Source organism: Brienomyrus brachyistius, chromosome 5, assembly GCF_023856365.1.
Source record: "Brienomyrus brachyistius isolate T26 chromosome 5, BBRACH_0.4, whole genome shotgun sequence".
NCBI classification, from domain to species: Eukaryota; Metazoa; Chordata; class Actinopteri; order Osteoglossiformes; family Mormyridae; genus Brienomyrus; species Brienomyrus brachyistius.
The window spans coordinates 27,741,553-27,762,707 of NC_064537.1; the positions used below are offsets into that span (position 1 = coordinate 27,741,553).

Sequence of the window (21,155 nt, forward strand, 5' to 3'; positions counted from 1 at the left end):
GAAGCTTGTGTTGCCATCAGGCAAAATCTTGGACAGCCCCGGGGAAAATGGATCTATCGATGGATGTATATGCATATAGCCTTAAAGTCACTACGTGCTACCCTCTAGTGGTCAAATTTGGAACTGTAAAATTTGGTCAAGAAGGTCTGCTTCATGTATTGGTTTATCACGTGGACATAAGGTAAATGTATGTGTGCACATTTTTATTTCAGACGTTTTTTGGAACAAAAACCTGCAAGCCCATGGTTGCGAGAGCCTTTCACTTTCTGCTATATTTACCACCTTTATTTCTAATTAATCAAAGTCAAAAAGTACATTTGGTATAATATAAACAGGTAACAGAAAAAATAAGAAAAAGGAGTGGATAGATTCAGAAAGGAATAAACAAAATTAAAGCGTGCAGACAGTTACACAGCTATACAAGCATATAAAATATTAGAGTGTGCTTGGATGGGTGAGTGCAAGTATATGTACATGTGTAGGCGAGATGCAGGCTAGTGTGCGTGTGCTGTGTGCGTGTGTGTGTTGTGTGCGTGTGTGTTTTCAATATGGAATGTACTAAATAGCAAGGGTGGGAGGCCGCAACCACACCCCACAAGAGCCAGAGGTCTGCGGAGACAGGCTCGGGAGGCCCAGGACGTCCACAGCCTCCAAAGAGCACGGAAGAGCCAAGGCCCCACGTCCTAATGACAGCCGTGCCCCCACTCCAGCCGGGGGAGGAGAGAGGTCCCAGACGCAGCCCCCGCAGCCAAAAGGGCATGAGCCCCAAAGAACCAGAGGTGGGTTCCCAAATGCGAGGACGCGGCCGCTCCCGTATGAGCTAAGGCCAGGGCCCCTAGGACCCTAGGCGGCCGGGGGCCGACCAGCCCCCAGTAGAGAGCCCCACCCACGCTGGAGAGGCCCGAGCCCCCCCGGGCCACCAGCCAGAGGAAAGGGGCCAGCAACCATGCCCAGGAGACCAACTGCACCCAGGTAAGGTTCTTAGTGCTGTTGTCAATTTGGTTTACCTATTTGATATTACTAGTGATAGACTGCAAACTGAGAGGAAAAACTCATCTGCTTTCATTTATAATCTGTAAGACAGGTAACCTGAAAACTACACGTATCACGTTGGTATTTTTATGAGCCTGGGAGGTCTCTTAGTGGTATGAATGAATCTTCAGAACCTGCTGTGAAGATGTATCACATCTAATTAATTTAACTTTCGGTGTCCCTGGGCGCCTGTCTGATCCACTCAGCTTCAAATACCCAATTTGATACGTTGCATCCGCAAAGCCGTCAGATCTGTCAGCCCAAAACAGGATAGTTAGATTAAATAAATTCTACGTATATCACATTAGTTTTCTTTTACGTTTTGTTCAGTTCCTTTAGATAATTTGATAGCGGGCGAATGTTGGCTTCACACTGTAGGTGACGAAGGATGACGTGAATGGCATGCTGTAAATATAACATTTTCCTAAAATTACTTTGAAGCTGAATCTCAATCCAGAACATTTAAGTATGGATGCAATGTCATATCTGAAACCTCGAGGACGCCAGCTGGAGCACTTTGATTGCCTCTCGCTAATTTACTGGTAAGGGAATTCTAAAAGCTATTTTATAGATCTATAAAAATTCCGGAACGATGTATTGTTTTATCCATCCATCCATCCATCCATCCATCCATCCATCCATCCATCCATCCATCCATCCATCCATCCATCTTCTAATCGGTTATGCTGGTCAGGGTTGTGAGGAACATGCATAGGCCTAATTACTCATGAAATATCAGGGTTTCTGTTTTCGAAACGATATCATCCACATCTGAAGAAATTGGAAACTTTTACAATCGCTCACAGATCAATGAGTTTTTATGTTTTATGTTAATGACTGCGTTTGGAGGTTTACGATATTGGTTTATCCATTATTCCTGCAAACTCTATAAAATCGCATGCTTTTATAACCAACTGTTCTTCTTAATTGATAAACGTATAATGTTTCATTGTATTAACTGCATTGCACGGTATTAGATCGCTTGAGTAAAGTATAGTTTAGTAAAAAAAAAATGCTATTTTGACAATTTTATGTAGACCTACATTTACTCACTTTTCTCATTTGCATTTGAATAGCAGTACTGCTACAGTACACTGTGTTTTAATGACGAATAGCCCGTAGATCTATCTAAAGCCTAAAGTTAGTAAATTCCTTGTTCACCGACAATGTATGGGAGAATAAGCCCATGTATGATATAGCTGTAGTGAGGGTACCAGTGCTTACACTGTGACTTATGAGCGTTTAGTCAGTATGTCAAATATATGAAAACGTCTCACATATACTGCACTGTTCGTTGCTAATGGCTGTTTGACAAAATGACACAATGTTTTCTAATTCCCCATGAAAGCACATTTTAATATATAGGCTAAAGTTAAAGTGGTCATAATATTTTCTTATAGACTTGATACTGTCTAATTCAACATTACGATGAATATAGTGCAGTGGCAGTCAGTTTTTCACGCTGTCAGAGAATTACATCAGATACAACACAAAATACGTCTCGTTTGCTTGCAGGCTGGGGTACGTGTGGGGGTGCTGAAATGGTTAAGTGGTTCGGGATTTGATTTTAATTAAGCAAGTAGACCAGGTTCTGGCAGGTACAGATGGTGATGAGAACAGCTGGTGATTTTTAATTGTTCATCTTTTGCAGCAAGTCGCGCGATCCCCGCTGGATGACCTCAGTCTTCCGCGTGGGCAGGAATGGTTTTATTAAGCGCAGAACACATGGGATCCCCTGTGAGCATTTATCATGCATCTCACAGCACATTAGCCTCTGTTTACCCTTGTGCTTTAAGTATTTCAGTACTGTCTATCGGTTTATAGCCGGTTTTGTTACTATTTCTTTGTTAATATCTTGTTTTGAAATAACAAGCTTTGACTCAATCTCAATTATCCTTATCAATTTTATCATTACAGTTTTATTTTATTTATATATTTTTGATGGCTGACCATCATTACTAATTGGTGTCCTGGGGTACATTAATTATATTTCCAAGCAAAAAAACGATTTATATTATGGTGTAAACTATATGCAAAATGTGAAAAAGATTCACTGAAGGGCTTTTTTTTCTCAGCTATAAATGTCTTTATTTTAGACCCTGCACGAGATGTTATATTAAATACCGGTACTAGAATCAATATTAATTTACCGCAGCATTTGAAAAATTTGCCCCCTGTAGAATTTTCTCCAAACATAGCATGACTCTGTCATTGCTCCCTCTCTGTTCTTCCTCTAGAGGGCAGTCAAACATCTGTTCTCTCCCTACGCACATAAATTCACCTAAAGCAGATCCCCTGTGAATTCCGATGAACCAGCTTCTGTTTTGCAGTCACCTCTTGAACCGCAGAGGCTTCAGCCTATTTGTTCCTCAGTGGAAATGGGGAGACAAAGGGGAGCAGTTCCAGGGAGGCTGGTACCCCGGACCTGTTGAGAAATAGTTTTTTGTAACGGTCTCCGCGTGGTCAGGATTATCCGTTAATCTGATAACATGCCACTGTGTAAAATCGTTGATTAAGGTTCTAATGCAAATGGGGATTGTCATAGCAACCAGACTCAAGAAAAGTATAGTGTGTGTGGATGGGGGAGGGTGTCAGATATACATTACTGTGATATTGTTATTTTGATGTTAAGGGGGAGCCTTTTTTTTCATTCCCCGCAAGGGGAAATTTAAGTTAATAAAATTCGGTGACTGCAATAAAAAAAAACAAAAAATGCTGAAATACTTGTATTTTGTTTGTTTATTTACGGTTAAGGTCAGAGGTGTTCCTAGAGATCTTGAGCACCTCAGTATCAGCCCTGGTTAAGGTCAGGGCTGGGTTGGGTTTAAGGTTGTCATGTTTGGATTAAAGGAGGTAAAACTACAAATTTGTTTGTGTGTTTTGTTGTTCTTTCTTTCTTACTGAAGTCCGCAAACTGCCTCTTTGAGAGCAAGATTCTGACAGAAAAGTTTTAATTTGTGCTGTTTTGACTGTGGGGTATCTAATTAATATTAACATTATGGAACACTGAAGCGCCTTATATTAAAGATGAAAGAAGGTAATGTAATCGAATCCCCACCACTTTTTTGGAATGCCAAAGCATCATTTACTAAACTTCATAACATGACAAAATTTCATTACGTAGACCCCCATTAAATGTCATTAAAAGTTACTCAATAAAACTAAGATTAAATTTTCATACTGAAAACTATTCTTAATATCACACCCTGCATTACTTTCCCCTCGTTCTCTCCATTGTGTGGCTCATTACTTGTTTAGTCTTGCCTCCTATTACAGCCCTTGTGTGGATCACCCCAGCTGCCTCTCATCTGCTCCCTTGTCAATGAATTACAATATGCCTCCATGGCTTGAACTCCCCAGTTCAGACACTGATGTTGCTGCTCCTGTGCGTTTCCCAATGTTCTCACCTGATCCTCCCTACGGTTTTGACCCCTCATGGTCCATTTAATTTTGCCCTGCGTGTAATTTTATTTAATAAAGCCCCTTTTACCTTTCCCCTTGCCTTCGCCTCCATCCTTGCCTTTGATGTGACACTTAAAACAAACTCACAGAGCTTAATGGAGGTTTCCAGATACTACTGAGATTTATCTTCAGATTTACTGCAGATTGATAAAAAATAATAATTTTATTCAATTAAAAATAGAACAGCAGCTACAAAAAGGAAACGAGCAAATAATGTAAAATAATATCAATCCATAAAAATCGGGATAGAACCCATGATGTATAGGATATTAATAACTGACTAATAAAGTTACAGTGGCTATAAATATATAAAATATAAAATAATGGGCTACTTATCATACAGTAATATTTCAAGTGATAATCGCCAGAGATTCTATTAAATCTGCTGTCACATTTCTTATTATAATAAATTAAACCTTAATTAATTTACATTTCTTTCAGTATGTAGCAGAAATCACTAAAACCATGATAAAATGATTTATTCAGATGGAATAAATGAATAAAGTAAGCAGTAAAATGTTAAAAATAGGGGTGTATAGGCAGAGACTGAAAATGGCTACATAACAGGAGCGAACGTTTGCATTCTAGAGGTCTGCAATCTGCATGTTGGTGACTCATGTAATACACTATGCAGAAGTTATAAAATTAATCCGAAAGGGTGATGTTTGCGTTCTTTCAAAGGGGCATCACTCTTTTACTATAAATTCAGCAAGTGGGTCTCAGGCTTGATATGTAGAAGCAGAGTATCGCTTCAACCTGAGGCAAAGGCAGCTGAGAGGAGCAGTAGACAATAACTTAGGAGAATGTTCAAGGTCAACTTCAAGACTATTCATTGTTCTCTTTATCAATGCAGACAGGGTCAGTTAGCATCAATAAAAAGAGTTGTCTTTTATGCCGGTGGTAGTAATAGTTTAAAGTAAGTTTTTGTATTGTTTTAGTGGAGACAAAGTCTTTCGATTCCTTCAGGTAAGTAGCAGTTTAAAAATTAGACATCGTCATATCCATATTCTAACTAATTAAACTGGTTACAGGTCAACAGGTTGTTCAGGGGTGAGGATGTAACAAGCACCTCCTCAGTGATGTCTCCAATGGTGACCCATGTTCAGTTGGGCTTTCTGGTACTCAGAGATAATTCTGTGTGATCTCAAAGTGCACGAGGCAGTAGGTCAAGGTTACACATTTGTGTTTCAGTATACAAACCGAAATAACCAGTTGAATCAGGACGATGTATAACTGAAAGTGACTTCCCTCTTGAGTCAGTTATATGTCAGGAGCTAAGGCAATTCTTGGACAAGGGGGAGCATAAGGGGTGTCACCCCTTCTTTTGCGTTCAGCATTGTCGATGAATTCATATGCAACTTTTTATGAGACACCTGAATGGCAAAAGTCAATGCTGAGGCATACAGCTTTGCCAGTATCTGGGCCCAAATCTGTTCAATCCAAGGCTAATTCATACCTCACTTTTCCAACGATATTGTCTTAGCGAGGAATACTACCTGCACACAAACACAGCTATCCAAGTGAGTGATAGCAATGTCCAATTGATATCATATTCTTCTTTTGAACCGGTTCTTTTCAGTGAATCGGGCAAACCAGTTTTCAAATGCAAGAAAATAAAACTTTCTATACATCCACACATAGCACAGGTCAATGTCTTACATTCTAAAGCTCACAAAATATTTCACAAATTGTCACACGAAAACACACAGTAACCTTTTTTAATCATTTACATTTGCATTCCTAGACCGTAGCCATATTGCCTTCAGTGCATTTTGTTATCCGCTTCACTTGTGCTGCATGCATGCCCAGACGCATGGTGGCTGCAGCTCACTGCTCTGAACTAATGATGGCCAAAACGTTTCATGCATTTGCTGTATTTTCTGACCCCACATGATGAAGTTCTCTGTTCATAAAAGGACTCCAGACACGCTCTAAAATAATAAAAGAGCACCATCTAGTGGGGTCACAAAATACAGCAAATGGTTCATGAAGCGGCTTTTTGTCCATCACTGTTCCTCACCTCGGCCATACACAAGTCAACCAGTTCGGCACATTCAGTTGAAGTGGTTACTAGGCAATTCTCATGAGACTCATAAGACCCATAAGAGATGTTTATAATTATTCAATGTACTGTTCATATTTCTTATTTAAAATGCATATGATTACATTATTGGTCACCAGTATCATTGTCTTTATTGTTTAATTCATTTTATTTGGTGTCAGTTACTTAGTTTTAGAGTTGCATTCCCCTAACCCTATTCTCCCATTGGATATGTGTATTTTAGTATACAATTTCAGTGAATGCGAGGTTTTTTAGTAACACCTCAGTAGCGTTGTAGCAGGACTGACTGTAAGAGGAGTACAAGTTCCTGCATGCATCACCATCAGCAAATCATTAGGTTTTAGCCAATAGATTAATTTATGTCAACTAAACATTCATTTTAAAAAGACAAAATGCAAATCATTGCTTTTCTGTTGTATTGTATACATTTCTGTATATTAATAATTACCCTCAGGTCAGTCATACCTCATGCAAAGTTTGAAATGTCTGATTTTGCATTATTTAAAAAAAAAACCGTCATTAGAAAATTAAGCAGTAACCAAACCGCAGGCCAAAACTCAGGCATATACAAGACAACTCAGAGGAAGGATTGTGAAAAAATATTTTTAACACTAAGCATCGAGAGATACCTGTCACCCTGACTGTTTGCTTAAATGAATGCTTGCCCTCAAGTTGCAAACAACCCCAAGTAACTAACACAACCAGATTTCCGACCTCAAAATCTGTGAGTCCAGCTAAGTGTGCCCTGCCCTCTAGTGGCTAGGGGGAATCCTAATGAGATTTTGAAATGCTGATAGAATCCCCTTTCAACAACCTGGTGCTATCATTGTATGATTAGGAGGAAGCTATTGACTGGTCAACGAACTGGTTGACAAATTTTTGTGTAGTGGCCCTTGGCTTTGTGAATATTTTGACCCTTGGGGAAAAATAATTGAGGAACCTGGGTGTAGGGTGTATTATTTAAAGAGGGAGACCATACTTTTTTTTTAAATCAGATTAAAACCAGTTAATGAAATGTATCCAAAAGCAGGTGATTATGACTGTTTGAGACCCCTCTCCTTTTTGTCATTGACATTGTTCTTTCTTGTGTTTTGTATTAATTTCGCTTGAAATGGAAATTTTTAGCGTAATATCAAACGTTCTGTTGCACATTCATTGAGTTGAATTCCAGAGCAATGGATCCTGGGATATTCTAGTCACAGAGCCTATTATTATAAAATATTACTTCGGGGGTTCTGATAAGACAGCACTGCTGCAATTAAAGACATGGCAATTTTATTATTCAATAGCAAAAAAAAATTAAAGACAAGTCAGTGCCCAGTAATTTAAAACATTTATGGTAATATGCATAATCTGCTTTGAATTAAAATTAAACGACATATTGTCACACAGTAGTAAAATCTACATTTGCATGTTCATTCTTACAGCCTTTTCATTTTTTTAAAGTTCATTTTTAAAATTAATTTCGCAGCACATTTAATCTTTATATAAATACAGTAGAGCTTGCGTATCTGTATTGCCTTGTACAGGCTATCTGTTTTAATCTGTCAGCAAAGTTGTGGTGGATCGCCGGTTCAGAGCTGAATACCACAGGATAGGATCATGTGCCGCACACAGCGGGCGCGAGCGCCAGACCCCAGCGCCGAATGGGCAGATCGTTTCGGCGGCTGGATGCGAAGGAGTCAGTGCACAATGCCCACGTTCTCGGTCATGTACAAAGGAGCTGTTCTTCTCAGCAGGTAATGCAAACGTGTACTGGGGATCGGCGGGCATAGATAAGGGATCCTGACCAGGGTAACTGGTTTATGCAAGCAGTCTTACTCATTTGGCGAGTGCGAGGATTTTTTTTGTCATTTTGCATATGTTATCCAACTGTATTCCGCGATCCAAATAATAATTGTGTACTTTTTTTTGTATACATGTTTGTATCATATGTGACTTTTTCGTGGATACTTTAACATTAAGGCAGGTTCGTCTATAAACAGATGCTGTTTAGCCTGTGGTTGTAATATGTGATCGTTGGCGTCTTTTATCGTCTGTTAATCTACATTCTACATTTTCTTGCAATTTACAAAGCGTGCACCATGCATAGCCTCACAACTACAGGTCACTTGATGTAAGACGTGTCTTTCTCAGGTGTTAGTAATATTTTCTCAATAAAAAAACATTTTGTATGAGGTAAGCGGGTTGTAAGTGACATTTCTTAACAGACCCTTTAAAAACAACCATTTTTAGCAGATGCCCTCATCTAGGGCAAGTGGAACTGTAAATAGAAAGCACGTTTTTTAAAGGCGCAACTACAGCTAATTTAAGTGAAACTGCATAGAAGATCCATCACTACCGAGGAGAAGTTGGAGCTTAGGATTTAAATCACTGATGCCATGATGTTCTTACAAAACAGTGCGGATGAAATGCGATGCAGCTTCACTTTTATCAGAAACTAAGTAAGAGATGTGTGCTTAAATCAAAACAGATCAAGAGAAAAATTGGTTCAAATTATAATATTATAATTTTAATTATAATGGTCAAAAAGCTTAATCAAAACTGGCTAAAACACCCACTCCCCCCCCCCCCCCAGCACTGTACATCTGATCATGTACTGTAGATGCCACTGCACAGTGGATTGACATGTTTTCTCTCTTGGGCTTAGAGCATAAGTCACCACTGCATTTCCTTCCTGTGTTTGCACAAACAGACTAACCCCATTGGGACGCCTTGCAGAAGCTGCTCCTTCGATCATGCTTGGGGTTATAGACTGAGATTGAAATTCGGTGAAGCGTCGAGGAATCATGCTGAGATGTGATGAGTCGTAAACGTCTCCTGGAACACTTTAATATTTGACACAATAACCAAGTTATGATTTTGTAAGAACATTTTGTAGAAGTTGGTGATTATCATACCGGGCCTGCTGCAGGAAGCAGTGTGTGATGTCGCAGTGATGAGGTGACGTGTGGTTACAGCCATGTCATCACTCTTGTCTCCCTTGCGCTCGCGGTCAGCCAGCAGGAGTCCACGGGACGTACCGCTGTTCATCTCGCCTGGCACCTGCAGGCCCTATAAAGGTCCATCCCAGCACTGATATCACTCACTCTTCATTCCCCTTTTGGTTCTGTCTGTTCCAGTGGGCTTCCAAAATGGGGTAATGAAACTGAGGGACAGTATCCTGCAATGGTGGCCCCATTTGGGGATCCATACTACATTATTCTTTCTATCTGTCTGTCTGTCTGTCTGTCCAGAAGGAAGCGAAGTAAAGGAGTAGTAAACATAATAACTACAAATGAATATGGTTTGCCGCTGTGAACATTTCCTCTATTGTCTTTTATGTCTCATTCCAGAAAATATTGATCTTTGATTTGTTGCCTAACTTGCGCATCGTATATTCACTTACTTGTCACTTAATTATTGATGCTTACAGACTGTGTTGACCATGTGCTATTTACCTCAAACATTTTTGCTTTATAGAATGAAATGAGAGAAGTTACATCTTGGTTATCATTTTCTTTCATATCCGGTATTTAAAATGTGGCTTAATTTCTAATTTGACCATTTATCTCTTCCGTGTGAAATTCAGGACACTGATGGGTCCGTATGGATCTGATCGGACCGTCTACTCCATGGAATTTACGGACTGTGAAAACGGACTAGGTACGCTTTCATTTTCCTCTTAAACTGCTGTCACCTCACACAGCATATGTGTGTTTCATGTGTATCGGCATGAGGATGTTGACAAAATATGCTCTCAGTGAGTAATTAACGTTGCATTTCAATAATGAAAAACCGGAATGTAATTATGTAATAAGGCAATCGCCATGCTGACCTTAATCTTTTGGTTAGTGGATCTTATATTACTTTAGCAGCAACGTCTGTTTTCTGACATGAAAAGAAGCTCCTGTTTGAGGGGTGACATGCTCACACTTTGCAGGTATATTGGTGATTCCGAATGACTGTCAGTGTGAGATTTTTAAAGATACTAAAAATATTAATATTGAGCATAGTCATGTTGAGACGCTATCTCGGTACATCTCAGTTCTTTCATCAATGCAAGCAGAGGTCATAAAAGTCAAGCGGAACAAGTTTGTTTGATCTCTTTACTGTACTGTCACAATGCAGGTACTCAATTCCAGTAAACACTTACTAGGCAGTACTCTGTGTTCCACTGGGTGACATGCAGGAGGTGTGCTGTTTTGTCATCTTACCCGAGACAGAATTTTTAATCAATGTTAAAAAACCGTCAGCAAATACTAGTGACCGCTTTTGAAAGCCATCTGAGTTGGTATCTCACCTTCTATCAAGTACAATATTTGATATTCCAGATACCATGTCACCCATCTGTGCATTTTATTGTCCATTTTCTATCTGTAATAATGCTGTTAATTATCAAAGAATATTCCCTGGGATGTCCTCCTTCGTTTATCTAATTCACACACATAAAGTTTGAGGTGAGCATTCCTACTATCTGGACGTCTAAGCGTACCATGTGACCATAGAACATTCCTATCAGACCCTCTGCAAGAGACCAGTCCTCATTACTTAACAAATCACCAGCTTAAACCGTGCCGTCTACTCAACTGATTCAGGATTTGCAAGATATATTGAATGCTGGGGATAAATGATCCTGACGATGAGTAATATATCTGTAATCTTTTAGTGCTGGTCTGAAAATGTAGCAAATGATGGGTGGAGCCAAAACAGGATGACCACGCCTACCTACCAGAATCAGAAAGAGTCCCTGAAACCCTATAACAGTGTTTGTGCTTTTAAGTCCTTCCTTTCTGGGGACACAGACTACGGTCACATTCAGCTGTTTGCATATTTTAGAGAGAGAGAGAGAGAGAGGGAGAGAGAGCACAGCTTCAAGAATTCACTAATGATTCAGGGCATGTTTTCAAGGTGAAAGTCCTGCTGCCTTCACCAGAGATGTGTTTGTGTGCTTTAAACATCCAGAGGTCATTCAACTTACCTAATAAGCAAAGAGTCTATTAGCAGGGAGTAACATGAGAGCTTTAACCTCATCAGTGAGGTATGCTTAGGGTAGGATCAGCCTGTAATCTAATTAGTGTACACCAATCAGCCATAACATTAGAACCACTAACATTCAAACAACTGATGTGAAGTGAATAACATTGGTTATTTCGTTACAATGGTACCTGTAAGGTCTGTCATTGTACGTTAGGCAAGTGAACAGTTAGTTCTTGATGAGTTGGAAGTATGAGAAATGGGCAAATATAAGGATCTGATTGACTTTGACAAAGACCAAACTGTGATGACTAGATGACCAGTTCAGACCATCTCTAAAATGGCAGGTCTTGTGGGGTGTTCCCGGTATTCAGTGGTCAACACCAACCAAAAGTGGTTTGAGGAAGGTCAACAAGGTCATGAGCACCCAAGACTCATTGATTATGTTGTGGTTTTTCCTTCCTCACTAAATCTGAAGTCAGAAGCCGCTTGTGTAGATCCAAATTCAGTCTTTATTGCAACAATGAAGTTACAACTAAGGCCGGACACTTAAAATGTGTCCAGTACTGTTTTACACCAATTTTTATATAAGTTCTTATCATTTAATAATATCTCGTCACTTAAGCATCATCATTCCTTCAACCATTCACAATCATTGTTTTTTCCCTTAATCCACACCCCTAGGTGATAAGTTTGTCAGTCATTTCTTTTACCGTTTGGTCCCTCGGCCGAACATAATGGTGGTGCGACCATCTCCACTTGGTTTTTTAAAAATGCTCAGCTGTAAACTTCTCGTGAACTCAGGCGAATCCCTTCCTTCAGCAGGAACCTTGGCAGCTTCAGCCTGTTGCACATTGTCTAACTAGAGGGTTGATAATATATTTGTCCTTTAACATAGTGCTAAAATATACGCTACAATGGGCTTGTGAGTATCAGAACTGAACCACGGAGCAATGGAAGAAGAACTAGGGAATATTGACAAGCACTGAGGGGTAACACTGGGAAACACTAAGAAAGGAACATAAACACAAACAGAACAGAATTAAACAAAGCATGAGCAGGATAAAAGGACACAAAATAGACATAGAATCAGGGACACAAAGCAGACATAGAACAACAATAACAAACAATATGGTTAAAATAAAACCAGTATAAATTAAACAAAAGTGAGGCTGGCCAACCTTAAACCCATGACTGGAGGGCAGCCCATAAGCTGTACACTCAAACCACTGAGCCACACAGAGGCCCAGGGAGCAGGGAAACACACCTGGGACTGAGGGGCTACAAGACAACGAGGAGGAAGCAGGATGCTCAGCGACACCTGCTGGTCAAAAGGGGACGGGACACATAGTCAGACTGGCACCAACTCTGACAGCTAACGTCTTGGTGCCAGATACCACAAGACACCTTCAGAGGTCTTGTGGAGCCCATGTCTTGAAGGGTCAGAGCTGTTTTGGTGGCATGAGGGGGACCTACTCAATATTACGCAGGTGGTTTTTATGATATGGCTGATAGGTATATATCCAATTATGATAGAGTCTTGACTTCTTTGAAGTTATGACTATTTAGAATGAATTCTGTGAATTTAAGGACAAATACAAACTAGATATAAGATTCTTTAATTACTGAAAATTATTAATGTTAACTAAGTGTTGTATTTACAGTAAAATATCCGGATCTTCTGAATGTCCATAATGGAAATGTAGCCACGCTTCCATTGATACTCTCTTGATTATCACAGTACAGATATAAAATCGGAAAAATGGATATTCTAAATGTAAACGTAATTTAATACCATAATGCACTCCTTTTTTATCTTTTTATCTTTAGGAATTAAAGTCATTGGAGGTGTAAAGGAATGTGGGGAAGAATTTGGTGTTTATGTGAAGAGGATCTTATGTGGTGGCCTTGCCTCGTGTGACGGTAAGAAATTTGAGTCCATTGTTGCGTAAAATGCAGGCGTCTGTTGAACTAAAGCAACACTGATATCAAATGGAGGGAGGTACTATTCAACAGAGAACTAGCTATTTCACATGTGACATCCAGCCCACTAAATGTCTGTTTCATGATTGGCCCAAAGGCCACGCCCACCCCCAGATGATATTAATATATAATCAGCCACACCTGCCCATTCTAGTGAAGGACCCCTTGTTCAGTGATCATGTTTGATCCTTCCTGTTTGGAAATCTGCTCTCTTGGTGTGATTCTGATTTAACCTGATCTCTCGGTTCTCTGGTTTTCTTTAGTTTGGTGATTTGGATTTTATTGATTCTGAGTCTGATCTTTAATGTGTCATTTGATTTTCTTTGTTTTCTCTTTGTTTCGGTTCTTGTTTGTCGACTGCCTATCCTTGTGCAGTACCATGAGCCCTTCCTTAGTGATAGCCATTGTAACTAGATATTTTAGTCCTTACCACCCTTGGCGCACCTTTGGGGCTGTCAACGCGGATACTTGGAGACTTGTCATCCAAAGATGGAATGACTCACTGGGCAAACATAGCCTGACCACATGGGTGTGTGGAGTTCAGGGTGTGTCCTTTTGCCTGATGAGGAACCGTGCTCAGCACCGTGTTTGTAAAATAGAAAATACATCTTTTTGTCATGATATCACATTCTTATGGATATCAGAAGATGGTTAAATGTATATAGTAGGGTTTTCATGATTAATCACACCTAATATTAAAACTTAAAATCAAAAATATGTATACCTTGAATCCCCCAATTAATGTAGAATTAACACAAATGGGAGTATATGGGTCATTGTCATGAACTCATTCCCATTCCATATTAATTTTCTCTATTTTTTTTTATTAATTTGAAAACAGACAAAAATTATACAGTTTAGTTTTCTAAATTCTATTTTGCCTCTGGGGTAGTTAATCAGTTTTGTTATGCCGCCTTTTAATTCTGTAATAAACAAAAATACTTAATGAAATCCACGGCTCGTGTGACTGAGGTAAGAAAGAAATGACACAACTGACAAAAATTCAAGCAAAAATATGTATCATCATGCAATTTGATTGTAAATGTGGGTTATTTGCAATAAAGTTGAAAGATTTTTTAAAAAACATTTTATATAGTTTTGTTCTATTGATTTTTGGATACCTATTTGGAGAAATGGTTAAAAAATAATCAAATCAGAGCAACAAATACAGTGGAACCCGCATACAGTGATCATTGTTATAGTGATCAACCACTTATATGGATCAAAAAGCTTGGGAAAGAATCATTCCTGTACAAATACTGTTTAAAAAATTCACTTACAATAATGAAGTAGTCCGCTTGCAGTGTTCATTTCGGGTCTTTTTTTACATAACATATTTTTACTTGTCTATTTTGCCCTGCGGTAAGCCATCTGCTACTGACTAAAACCGCTTCCAAGTATAATTTGTGATGTACAAATTATTAATTTCCAACAAAAATACTTCTTGCAAGTAAGTACGTGTTGAATTTCAGTGCATTCAAAACAGCTCAATGAACAGTAAATATAACAGTAAATAAAAAAGAGAGGATATTGTATCATACGAAGGGACATTAAGTGATTTTTTAAATTATATCTTGGTGATTAATGGTATCGGATACCAGTACCCAAATCACTTCCCTTGTCAAAATAGGACTCATTAATAAAGCATTAACAAACATGACCTAGTTTCCTGTAGGTTTGTGTCTAACAGTCATTCAAGAATAGTTTCCTTTCAGGACATCAGACACAGAACTAGCAGACGTACTGAGACTCCGAAATCAGAATTTAAAGTTTGGGAGAATTAATCTTTTTTTCCTGCTGAATTTCCGGGGTACCGCCATTCATGTAGCGGGAAATGGCAGGGATTATAATATGCCAGTCAGTATGATGCTAAGGGGGGGGGGGGGGGGGGTGCCTGTCACGTCAGCGTTATTCCTGGTAAAATAATATCCTTAAATGTAAATAAAAGTAATATTGTAATTTCAGTGAGGCATTGCTAATTATGTTTGGCGTAAATACGTTAAATGTAATTGTAATTTTGTTGTGGTACAGTTTGAAGTTTGTTATGGTTAAGTTCATAGCATTATTATTATATCTTTCGCAGGACAGCTACGGCCTGGGGACCAGATTTTGGAAGTGAATGGGGAAAGTTTAATTGGAGTCACAAGTGAAAGGTAGCCGGCTAACAGCTGAAATCGAACCTCTCCAAGCTTTTCTTTAATGTTCGATGTCTGATTCTGTTACTCCTGTTTCCTCCCATCACCCAAAGCTATTTGTTCTCTCTAAATTGTCCATAAAGTATAATTGTGAGGATATGCTGTGTGATGGACTGTCCCCCTGTACGGCAGGCTTGTGCCCTTTGCTGCCTGTCTAAAATAGCTTAAAAGACTTAAAATGCCAGTTGACTAATGGTTCATAATGCTGCGCATGGCTTTGCTCAGTTCTAGAACTAAAACTGTATAATAATATGTCGGAATATCTTGAGTGAAATTCAGTTTTTGTGGCTCTTTGCTCATCCACTGGTGGTCATTTTCTGACGCAGGGCAGTGGAAATCCTGAGAGCAGCTTCTGCAACCAATCACATGACCCTCATTATTGCCAGGGATGAGGAGGCCAGGTAAGCCTTCCCGAATGTGGAACTGGAGGAGCCCGCGGGGCCCCGCTGGTCCATGTCCGCGGAAAGGAGCTGCAGTCCCATATATTTCTCTGTCAAGACTTTTGCATGTTTTCTGTTTGACGTGAATGTCCTGCAATTTAAAATGCAGAATGACTGCATGGACTCAGTCACAGGATCAGGTATTACGGTTATGCTGTGCAGCAGGCAGTGTAATTTGAGTTTTAGGAATTAAAAAAAAATTGAATCTCTCTGTTTTACTTATTTATTATTTTTCCCTGTGCCACATGTTTCACAGTTCAACTGTAAAATATGAACCCTTTGTGTGTGTGTGTGTGTGTGTGTGTGTGTCCAGCAATGAACTGCCATCCTATCCTGCCCTGCCCCCCTACCCTATCCCTGACATGTGGATAAACATGGATGGATGGATGCAATTAGCATGCAATCTGAAGTATGCACAAACACACGTACTGCATGTTTCACAAATGCTTCCTTCAATGAATAACTGCAGTGACATAAATGATTTGTTTATAATAATCCATCCGACTTTCACTGAATATCCATCCATCCATTTTCCAAACCGCTTATCCTACTGGGTCGCGGGGGGTCCGGAGCCTATCCCGGAAGCGATGGGCACGAGGCAGGGAACAACCCAGGACAGGGGGCCAGCACATCGCAGGGCACACTCACACACAATTCACTCTCACATGCATTCCTACGGGCAATTTAGCAAATCCAATTAGCCTCAGCATGTTTTTGGACTGTGGGGGGAAACCGGAGTACCCGGAGGAAACCCCACGACAACATGGGGAGAACATGCAAACTCCACACACATGTGACCCAGGCGGAGACTCGAACCCGGGTCCCAGAGGTGTGAGGCAACAGTGCTTCATTGAACATTCACTTAATATTTTGAGATGTTCTGCTGTGTTTAAACAATACATTTAACAGTGAAGTGTAGGGGTGCAATTGACTCAAGTGCGTCATTAAGAAAATCTAGAAAGAAACAGGCAGCAGTAATTATTACTCTCCAGGCTCGTTACTGCTCCCTCCACTCCCCAATGACCTTCCTACGTAAGTGTTCTTCTTTGCCGATAAATATTTCTAACCCAGCTAAGGTATCCCAACCTGCCATGATCTCAAAGCTGAGTAGCAATACAACTTCCAGCCCCATGGTCTTTGTTTGGCCTTCAGAGATCCAATTCTGAGATCCAGAAATGCATGAGAGAAAAATGACTCTCCGTAGAGTCTCCTTGCTTGCATCTGCTGTGCAGATCTTCACCACATGTTTGTGAAACAAAACACAGGCTGGCAGAATGTTCCAGACAGCACATTTACAGTCTGTGATGTCAGGGGTTTAATATTTTAGAGGTGACCTGGTTGACTTTAAGTTCTGGGAGGCAGCACCCAGCCTCAGGGAATACCTGTCTGCTCCCGAGGACGACAGTGCCGCTGTCCTTACAGCAAGATCCTGCTGTTCTTAATGTCGCACTCAAAGGTTTCTCTCTGTCTCAGTGGGAAGGTTTCTGTTGACCTATGGCCGAAATAAACAAAAAGGGTTGGACAGCATGAAATTACCTTCCTCACCTCCTGTAAACAGAAGTGTATGAACTGAGCGGCCACTGACTGGCCCAGACTTTGACAGTGGAGAACCTTGTTGCAAAGTCCAAAAGAAGCGTCTGTCAATCAGTGAATGAAGGTCACGTCTGTTATCATATGAAACAGCCCAGTGTTAATATTTCAGTTTTAATGTCCTCTGCACCGGGATACATTCATTTGTAAAACGAGGGCAGTATGATGGTAGCAGATAACACAGTAACCAAAACGGCATATTCAGATGATTTTGCATGGGGGTGGAAGGCTGTGATACTCATATATATTCATATATACTGTATGGTTATGAATTGAATAAATTGATTCCCTAATAAATAATAAGGACACGGGGCGCAATGGTAGTGCAGTGGTTAGCACTGCTGCCTCACACCTCTGGGACCCGGGTTCGAGTCTCTGCCTGGGTTACATGTGTGCGGAGTTTGCATGTTCTCCCCATGTCGTCGTGGGGTTTCCTCCGGGTACTCCGGTTTCCCCCCCACAGTCCAAAAAACATGCTGAGGCTAATTGGAGTTGCTAAATTGCCCATAGGTGTGCATGTGTGAGTGAATGGTGTGTGAGTGTGCCCTGCGATGGGCTGGCCCCCCATCCTGGGCTGTTCCCTGCCTCGTGCCCATTGCTTCCGGGATAGGCTCCGGACCCCCCGCGACCCAGTAGGATAAGCAGTTTGGAAAATGGATGGATAATAAGAACACATGTTTTGCTACCATTTCCCTTTTCTCAGTTTATTAGTCTATATTTATCTTAAAATGATCTGGGTGCAGCTGTGTCTCAGGTGATCATGTGACCTTGTGGGTCCAGAGTTATAAACTTATACTTGGTTTCAGTACTAAATTTTGTGAAAACCTTGCCTTGGATTAGATCTGAGTGCTGTGATGATGGATTGGGCCTGATGCTTAGGTTCTCAGCACACATACAAGTCTGCTTTATTTATAAATCAATTTAATTTAAGGTCCAGTGCCGAGGGCTGAAATGTTACCTCAGTCTTGGGGTTTGCTTGTTGTCTCCATGTTGCACCTGCTTCCTCCTGCAGTTAACAAACACGCAATAAGATGAATTCATGTTCCAAAATTGTCCCTATTGTTTGTACCCTGTGAAGGGCTGAAATCCAGAACAAGGCGTCCGCCCCTGTGTCCCAAGCTTCCCCAGAAGGATAATGTGTGTGTTCTGTTTCTCTGCCATCTTATTAAGGAAAGAATTCTCTGAGCTTTTGGAGAAATATGGATCCAGCAACGTGGGCTCATCAAGGAGTTCTCCAGTCCAGCATGGTAACCTGTGTTCTCATGCATTTAAAAAGTTTGAAAGGGTTTTTTTTATTATTAAATGAGCATTTCTTTAATAACAGTATAGCATTATGATTTTTTTCTATACGCCATTCTTATTCATAAAGACAGGCTGTTGCTCAATAAAAAGAACGTGAAGATCATATTTGTGGTCTTGGCGAGACCAGTCTGGGTGACTCGTCTTCCAAGAACGAATTTTGGCAGCAGTGAATCATGGGATTGGTCTCGTTCGGCGAAGGATACAACTGATATATCTTTGGCAGAGCAAGGCCAACATCCGGGGATTTTTACCATTCTTTATACTTCTGTTCTTGAGTATTCTAACTGGTCTTTGGTAATGGAAGATGATGTAAAATGGCTACACAAGAACAGAAGTATGGTCAAGTACGCATTTTGAAAAATACCCAAGTATTCAACTGCAGTTTTGCCTATAACCTGTGTCTCTATCTAAAACAGGCAGATACTTAGACAGCACGTCATCTGGGTCCTCGTCTCGATCACAGAGCCCGCAGTTGGTTAGCCCATGTGGCTCGCAGAACACCTACAACAGCACAGGGCCCCTGCCACGGTCTATGAGGTATTGGCTAAAACAGTCACATGACACTTTCTGGTCCAATGTGTGACCACAAACGTTCTTAGCCTCTTCCTTAATGAAGGGCTCGACTTTTTTGATTTATTTATTTTTTCTATGCTTGACAATCACTGCTGTCAGATCCGGCAGTGATGTTCCCTCAGTTCATGACACTGAGCGTCTCGGTATTTGATTTATTTCAAAGCATTAAGATGTGTTGGGTTAGTTAGTTACACCAACAATAAAAAGATTGCGAGTAAGAATATATTACCTGATTAGGAATACAATAAAGCTAAATACTAATGGTTCAAAATCTAGAAAATATCAAAAGTAATGATGTTGATTGGGAGAATTTTTTTTATGTTTGCTGAAATTTTCTCAAAGGGTCTTTTCATAAAGAATGGCATTTTTTCCAGTGTTTTGAAAGGCTCCGTACTGTAGTGGAGTGACCCTGCTACACTGGGTGAGGGGAGAGGCAGCCCTTTGCAGTGATGTTGGCCGCGCTCATTGATCGGCGTGCAGCGTGCTGACCATGCATGTCTCTTTCGCGTGTCAGTCACCCAGGGGAGACTGTCATTCAGCTGACCTCAGTGGCTTGCTCTTGTGGCCTGGGAATCACCATCGGTGGGGGCTCCAACAGACTTGATGGGCCAGCAGTTTTCGTCCAGGAGGTGCTGTCTGGAGGTGACTGTTCCAGGGTGAGAGATTCTGTAACACGGTCCCCCCTGGCCATTTGGCACTTGTGACCTCATTATGCCTACACTTAGCATTGCAGAAGGAGCAAGGGGGCGTGGGTCTGATTACAGCATCGTCTTCTTACCGGCCTGGATCTCCGGAGCTTTTTCTCCACGTAATTCACCAATGGCGGCGCTGAGAGATGCTTTATCTCCTAAGGTCGCCCCTGTGCATGCCTCGTCTTAAACGCAGGTCATCTTAGCATACTGTGAAGGAAGTGAATGTGACTAGCATCTCATTACACATACTGGATGGTCACTGGGGAACTGTAAAGGCAGACTGATGTGCATTGATCAGGTCACGGCCTGGACCACTCATGCCCCTGTAAGACAAACTCACTGCACTGGTCGGGGGGGGGGGTGTAGATAATGGGAGTGGTGTGATTTAATCGACTGCGTGTTCCAACATGACAAACAGGCCACCTCAGTTGTGTAACTCTATACCCAGTTCCGACCTGCTAATACCTCCCTGTTACTACCCTGTTCTGGATACACTCCAGACAACAGATGGGCTTTTCAAGAAATATATATTTAGAATAACTGTGATACAAGGAACGCATAGATAATAATGTTAACTATACATTTAATAAATCTCTGAAATTCCTATTATAATTCTGATTGGAAGGTTTATTGTCTGTTGATTGTGTTAATGTTTAAGATCTTGCCATCAATTTGCAACTAAGTTACGTCTTATTATATTAAGCATATGTATGCTGATTGGCTGCAGCTTGTTAAGGTCCCTGTCCATTTGCTAGTGCTCTGCAAATGCTACCTGCTGTCACATGACGTCTTTCTCTTGATATGTGGTTTACTATTTAAGTCTGGGCTCATTCTGGCATTTTTCGACACACTAACCAGCACACCCCCC

At 40.6% G+C, this 21,155-nt stretch overlaps 1 protein-coding gene across 3 annotated transcripts in view; it reads left to right on the forward strand.

Annotated features, from left to right (window-relative positions):
- Window positions 1-8,130: 8,130 nt before the first annotated feature.
- The window catches only part of LOC125743113 (syntaxin-binding protein 4-like), a 33,395-nt gene continuing 20,370 nt past the window's right edge, over window positions 8,131-21,155 (forward strand). For 2 of the 3 annotated variants that reach the window (XM_049015786.1, XM_049015787.1), the window contains exons 1-8: window positions 8,131-8,295; window positions 10,128-10,201; window positions 13,343-13,435; window positions 15,579-15,648; window positions 16,017-16,091; window positions 18,891-18,967; window positions 19,439-19,559; window positions 20,110-20,251. In XM_049015786.1, coding sequence (XP_048871743.1) covers window positions 8,159-8,295; window positions 10,128-10,201; window positions 13,343-13,435; window positions 15,579-15,648; window positions 16,017-16,091; window positions 18,891-18,967; window positions 19,439-19,559; window positions 20,110-20,251 — 789 coding nt within the window. In that variant the 5' untranslated portion in view covers window positions 8,131-8,158. Of the gene's footprint in view, window positions 8,296-10,127; window positions 10,202-13,342; window positions 13,436-15,578; window positions 15,649-16,016; window positions 16,092-18,890; window positions 18,968-19,438; window positions 19,560-20,109; window positions 20,252-21,155 lie in introns of those variants that run through there. The other variant, XM_049015788.1, reaches the window with a different exon arrangement.